This window comes from Leucoraja erinacea, unplaced genomic scaffold (assembly GCF_028641065.1).
Source record: "Leucoraja erinacea ecotype New England unplaced genomic scaffold, Leri_hhj_1 Leri_250S, whole genome shotgun sequence".
Lineage (NCBI taxonomy): Eukaryota > Metazoa > Chordata > Chondrichthyes > Rajiformes > Rajidae > Leucoraja > Leucoraja erinaceus.
Genome location: NW_026576151.1, coordinates 120254 through 127102, shown reverse-complemented (window position 1 = coordinate 127102; position 6849 = coordinate 120254). Strand labels below are relative to the sequence as shown.

At 42.7% G+C, this 6849-nt stretch overlaps 1 protein-coding gene across 1 annotated transcript; it reads left to right on the top strand.

Annotated features, from left to right (window-relative positions):
- Window positions 1-3546: 3546 nt before the first annotated feature.
- LOC129716500 (gamma-crystallin S-1-like) lies at window positions 3547-5920 on the top strand. The gene is made up of 2 exons (XM_055666363.1): window positions 3547-4092; window positions 5412-5920. The coding sequence occupies exons 1-2, from the start codon at window positions 3994-3996 to the stop codon at window positions 5685-5687; spliced, it is 375 nt and encodes a 124-aa protein (XP_055522338.1). The 5' UTR covers window positions 3547-3993; the 3' UTR covers window positions 5688-5920.
- Window positions 5921-6849: the final 929 nt, after the last annotated feature.

Sequence of the window (6849 nt, the reverse complement as noted above, 5' to 3'; positions counted from 1 at the left end):
ACTGCTCTCTCTCCCCATTCCCGCACTCGCAATAAGGGCAGAGTCCCCCTAGTCCTCACCTTTCACCCCACCAGCCGTCACATACAAAAGGTAATCCTCCGTCAGTTTCGCCACCTCCAACGTGACCCCACCACTCGCCACATCTTCCCATCTCCCCCCATATCTGCCTTCCACAAAGACCGCTCCCTCCATAACTCCCTTTTCAATTCTTCCCTTCCCTCTCGTACCACCCCCTCGTCGAACACCTCCGCTCGGTCTGCAATAAACAAGCTGACCTCCCGGTGGCTCAGCACTTCAACTCCCCCTCCCACTCCATCTCCGACCTCTCTGTCCTGGGTCTCCTCCATGGCCACAGCGAGCAGCACCAGAAATTGGAGGAACAGCACCTCATATTCCGTTTGGGGAGTCTGCATCCTGGGGGCATGAACATCGAATTCTCCCAATTTTGTTAGTCCTTGCTGTCTCCTCCCCTTCCTCAATCCCCCTGCTGTCTCCTCCCATCCCCCAGCCTTCGGGCTCCTCTTCCTTTTTCCTTTCTTGACCCCGCCCCCGATCAGTCTGAAGAAGGGTTTCGGCCCGAAACGTTACCTATTTCCTTCGCTCCATAGATGCTGCTGCACCCGCTGTTTCTCCAGCTTTTTTGTGTACAACATGTCTGATTTGGATGTTGCAGTCGTATGTCCAGTACAAATACCTCTCTGAATTGCAAAGAATTACAACGTGAAGGTTTATTGCCTAGAGTCCTCTCGCTGGATCACAACACTACAGGACTATCCGCACATTTAATCTTCATGCACAACTCTTGTGAAGAATTCTAATCCCTAGTGAATGAGCACGTACAGTTTGTAGGCTTGCCTCTGAGTCAGATGGTTACAGCTGCCACTGCCATTGCTTTGTTCACTTTAGTTTAGAGATACAGATTGGGACAGGCCCTTTAGCCCAGCCAGTCCGCATCGACCAGGATCACCCGTTCACACTGGTTCTCTCCTATACACCAGGGACAAATTACAGAAGCCAATTCATCTACAAACCTGCACATCTTTGGAATGTGAGAGGAGGCAGGAGCACCTGGCAAAAACCCATGCGCTCACAGGGAGAACGTGCAAACTCCGTTTAGACAGCATCCGTGGTCAGGATCGAACCTGAGTCTCTGATCTGTAAGGCAGTAACTGTACCACTGTGCTGCCCTGTGATATGATAGAGATAAGCATTAAAGATGAAATTAACCCTAGGGCCCATATCCTCTTTGGGATTTAAAACAAAAGACACACAAAAACGAACTGTAACATATTATCTCAACTTCCATATTCAGTATCGACTAATGAGTACCAAAAACTGTCTTTATCACCCTATCTACCTGTGATGCCACTTTCAAGGAACTATGTAGGTGTACTCCAAGATCCCTCTGCTCTACAACACTCCCCAGGGCTCTACCATTCACTGTCGGACCTGCCCATGTTAGACTTCCCAAAATGCAACACCTTTGACTTATCTGCATTAAACTCCACCAGCCATTCCTCAGCCCATTTGCCCAGCAGCTCAGGATAGTGCTGTAATTTCCTGATAACCATCTGCTCTCTCGATGATACCACCTCCTTTAGCTTCATCTGCACACTCAGTAATCATGCCTTGTACATTCTCTTCCAAATCATTGATATAAACCGCAAACAGCAATGGCCCCAGCATCAATTCCTGAGGCACACCACTCGTCACAGGCCTCCAGTCCGATAGCTGCCCCTGTGTGACCACCCACTGTTCTCCCCACCAAGACTATCCTCTACCCAGTTTGCTAGCTCTCCCGGATACAATGCGATCTAACCTTGCTGAGCAACCTACAATGTGGAACTTTATCCAAGGCCTTGCTGGTGTCGAAGACCTCTATTCACCCACTTTAGTTCAAGCGATCATGCGTCAGAAATCATTTTACACGCACACAATCCACAATCAGGTGTGGCACGGTGGCGCAGCGGTAGAGCTACTGCCTTATAGCGCTTATATCGCCCGAGACTCGGGTTCAATGCCGAATATGAGTGTCGACTGTACTGAGTTTGTAGGTTCTCCCCGTGACCAGCATTGGTTTTCATTGAGATCTTCAGTTTCCCCCCACACTCCAAAGACATACAGATTTGCAGGTTAATTTGCTTGGTATAAGTGTAAATTGTAAACTGTCCCTAGTGGGTGTGCAGGATAGTGTTAGTGTGCAGGGATCGATGGACGGTGCGGACTCAATGGGCCGAAGAGCCTGTTTCCACGCTGTGTCTCTAAACTACACAAAACCAAATCTAATCTTACTATTACTAGGTATGTTACAAAACCTACCTGAATCGTGGCTGAGCATCTGCCCTACCCCGTGTGTGTGATTTTGGCGCTGTTTTGAGAGGGCGGGTTTAAAACGCGATTTTCACTAAGCTGTTGCAATCGAAAATGTTCAGCCTAGTAAATCATTAACGGAAAATCGCTGAAAGACCCCGTCGCAAAAGGTATTATTAGTTTTTATGGCCTTGTATAATGGTTATAGTAGTTTAAAAATCACTCTCTCAACCAGCAACCTCTCGCAGCCCCAGGGTTTTATAAAGCAAACAATTAAAGGTATGTACCTTATTTTTACATTAAATGGAGCTTGTATATAACTCTATAAATAAAGTTTTCTATAGCGAGTAGTTCATTTTGGGCTCTTTATATCCCGCAGTATTTTTCTGGGCATTTGGGGGCACAAATCCAGCACAATGTGAACGTTCTAAACCAGCGCGTTCACAGGAACCCACTAGAAAGCTGATTTAAATTGACTTTAATTTACAGCAATTAGAACACTAAATTCCTTCCATTTGGACTATAAATTGATGTAAATGAGATTTAAAAATCATGTTTTATTGTGAATTATTTGTGAATGTTATTTGGACACTTAGGCTATTTAAAAATGTTAATCATTTATTAAGAAATGGATAGATGTTTAGATCTAGTAATTGAAGTTTGAAATTAGCTACAATTGGGTAACTAACTAATTATATGCTTTAATTTCAGGTCCTCCAAGTAAGATTATTTTATATTTGTTTCAGAATGGTTCAATCTATGATAACTGAAAATTTCATTCAGTTCTCTTAATTTTTAAGAAGGTTATGGGCTTTTGACTGTCCTCGATCACAGCTTTTTTGTTATGTCCATAGAAAATCAATAGGGAACAAGATGCTAATTTCCGGGTATGAAAATGGCTATAACTGTTTTATTACTTGAGATATGAAAGTGAATTAGGTGTCAAATTAAACTTATTGTTATGCTTTATCTGATGGGATAAATTGCAGACTTGATTTTTTAAATCTCAAAATTTTGTAACATTGCTACTATTACACACAACTTGTCGCGTATAAATTAATGAATAAAATACTCGGCTACAGTTATGTTTGACATAATGTAGAATTGAGCATTCTACCACAATATGATTCATCAAATCGTATGAAACAGACCTGCAGGATTCGGAGCAGTGAATGCTCCAGAACTCTTTTGTTCAGATTACAAATGAAACATGAAAACACAATTGGAAGAATCAATGACACATCAGGTGCCTTTCGAATGTTTCTCTTCCATCACTGTGCACAGTGTGCGGTTATTTTTCCGCTGATTTTCAGTAGTGATTCATTGTCATGACAAAAGAATAGCCCATTGCTGTCATTATTATGCACACTGTATAAATACCAAGCGACATGAGGCAGTGAAACATTCAGTCAGTTTCTAACCTCACTGGACTCAAAATGGGAAAGGCAAGGAGAGCTCAGTGTTTTTGCATTCTATTGCATTGCAAATCTCCTGGGATGAACTGTTAACTTACAGGCATTTATTTTTCTCTCCACACAGGTCATTTTCTACGAGGACAGGAACTTCCAGGGTCGGCACTATGAGTGCAGCACCGACTGTGCCGACCTGTCCCCTTACTTCAGCCGCTGTAACTCCATCCGTGTGGAGAGTGACTGGTGGGTGGCGTACGAGAAACCAAACTACATGGGGTACCAGTATGTCCTGAACAGGGGAGAGTATCCTGACTACCAGCGCTGGATGGGATTCAACGACAACATCAGGTCCTGTCGCAGCTACCCACATGTGAGTGATAATTTGATGTGATATATTCCATACACATCAGTACCAGGTGCTGATCATTGTGTTTGTAGATTGAGTTCCTCAATAGTAATCCTTCAGCTGTCATTTCTTTCATGTTTGGATTAATAAATGTTGAGTATTTGAAGGCACTAGACTTGTATTTGCTGGTGTTTAGAAGGATGAGGGCGAACCCTCATTGAAATTTACATTGGATAGAGTGGATGTGGAGAGGATGTTTCCACTAATGGAAGAGTCTCGGACTAGTGGTCATAGCCTCAAAACTAAAGGAAGCCCCTTTCGATAGAAGATGGGAACGAATTTATTTCGTCAGTGGGTGGTGAATCTGTGACATTAATTGCCACAGTAGGCTGTGGAAGCCAAGTCAATGGATATTTTGAAAGCGGAGACTGTCAGATCCTTGATTAGTAAGGGCTTCACGGGATATGGGGTGAAGGCAGGAAAATGGGGTTGAGAGGGAGAGATACTGTAGATCAGGCATCGGTGAATAGCGGAGTAGACTTGATGGGCTAAATGGCCTAATTCTGCTCCTAGCACTTATGAACATATGAACATGAATTTTTCACTGTTGGTCCTTCAAACTGTGCTTGTTTATGTAACGGTTGTAACGTGATACTGACTGATACTTCACACAAAGAGAGTTTTAAATCCCAATATGATCTATAGCTTGTTTGGAGAGATAATAAAGTGTGTGCCTTCTGCTGGCTACATTAGATGATTGCATGAGTCACAATGATTATTGGTGGAAACATTAATTAGATATTGCTGATAAATTTATTAAAAATTAAAATGTTAATTCTTATTTTATAAATGTACAGGATATACTATACTGCATTAACTAATCCTGCAAGGGCACCTCTTAATCAGACCTTTACGTCAAATATATTTGTGAATTTTTGATGTTTTTTCTCTTTTTATTGTTTCACATATTTCACTCTTTGAAAAATAAGATTACGTGGCAGTGAACACTGGAAACAAGCCTAAAATTCAATTAAAGAGTTTAACTGATAAATAGTTTCATCTTTAATCTCATTTTTGGTTATACTCCTACATGACACTTCCCACTTTACCTCCACATACTAAATGAATATTCAAAATATAACTACAAATAACTTTGTAGAGCAGCATTTCATTATTGCCAAACCTGACATTGTCACCCTGTCCAGCAGATCATCTCACTTTATCTCGTTTTTTAGACTTCAACTAGTCTCTGGAATATTCCCCTCCTTATTTGGCTATTTTCTCATCTTGGACCAAATGTGCATTTGTGTTTCACCCCAATTACAATCATATTTATTTTCCAGCAACGAGGTGGAAACTACAGGATGAAGATTTACGAGAGGCCTGACTTTGGAGGACAGATGATGGAATTCATGGACGACTGTCCCTCCGTCTACGATCGCTTCCGTAACCGTGACATTCACTCCTGCAACGTGATGGATGGTCACTGGATCTTCTATGAACAACCCAACTACAGAGGCCGACAGTACTTCATGAGACCTGGGGAGTACAGGAAATACAATGACTGGGGCGGATACAACTCCACCATCGGGTCTTTCAGGCGCATGAGGGACTTCTAATCTGTTATTGCATGGCACAAATTTATCTTGTTAAAATATTTATCGCCACAATAAAACATCTCTACTTCAACACTGTTTACATCCGCAAATTTATTGAAAGTCTAAAGATAGATGGTCTCTCATAATGTCACCATGTGTTGTTTAGTTTAGTTTAGTTTAGTTTAGAGATACAGCGCAGAAACAGGCCCGTCAGCCCACCGAGTCAGCACCGACCAGTGATCCTTGCACATTAACACTATCCTACGCACATTAGGGACAATTTACATTTGTACCAAACCAATGAACCTGTAAATCTTTACGTCCTTGGTGTGTGAGAGGAAACCGAAGATCTCGGAGAAAACCCACGCAGGTCACGGGGACAATGTACAAACTCCATGCAGACAGCACCTGTAGTCGGGATCGAACCCGGGACTCTGGCACTGTAAAGCAGCAAATCTACCGCTACGCCCCCGTGCCGCACTTCATTGTGTTCATTGTTACCTATAATATAGGTAGTCACAAAATACATAGTTAACTCAGTGAGTAATGCTACGGTTGTTATGGGGGATTTCAACATGCAGGTAGACTGGGAAATTCAGGTTGGTACTGGACCCCAAGAAAGGGAGTTTGTGGAGTGCCTCTGTGATGGATTCTTAGAGCAGCTTGTATTGGAGCCTACCAGGAAGAAGGCAATTCTGGATTTAGTGTTATGTAATGAACTGGATTTGATAAAGGAACTTGAGGTTAAGGAGCCATTAGGAGGTAGTGACCATAACATGGTCAGATTTAATCTACAGTTGGAGAGAGAGAAGGGCAGATCGGAGGTGTCAGTTTTACAGTTGAATAAAGGGGATTATGGAGCCATGCGGGATGAGCTGGCCGAAGTTGACTGGAAAGATACCCTAGCAGGGATGACAGTGGAACAACAATGGCAGGTATTTCTAGGAATAATACAGAAGATGCAGGATCAGTTCATTCCAAAGCGGAAGAAAGATTCCAAGGGGAGTAAGGGGCAACCATGGCTGACAAGGGACATCTGTGACAGTATAAAAATAAAAGAGAAGAGTTACAACGTAGCAAAGATGAGCGGGAAGCAAGAAGATTGGATAATGTTTAAAGAGCAACAGAAGATAACTAAAAAGGCAATACGGGGCGAAAAGATGAGGTACGAAGGTAAGCTGGC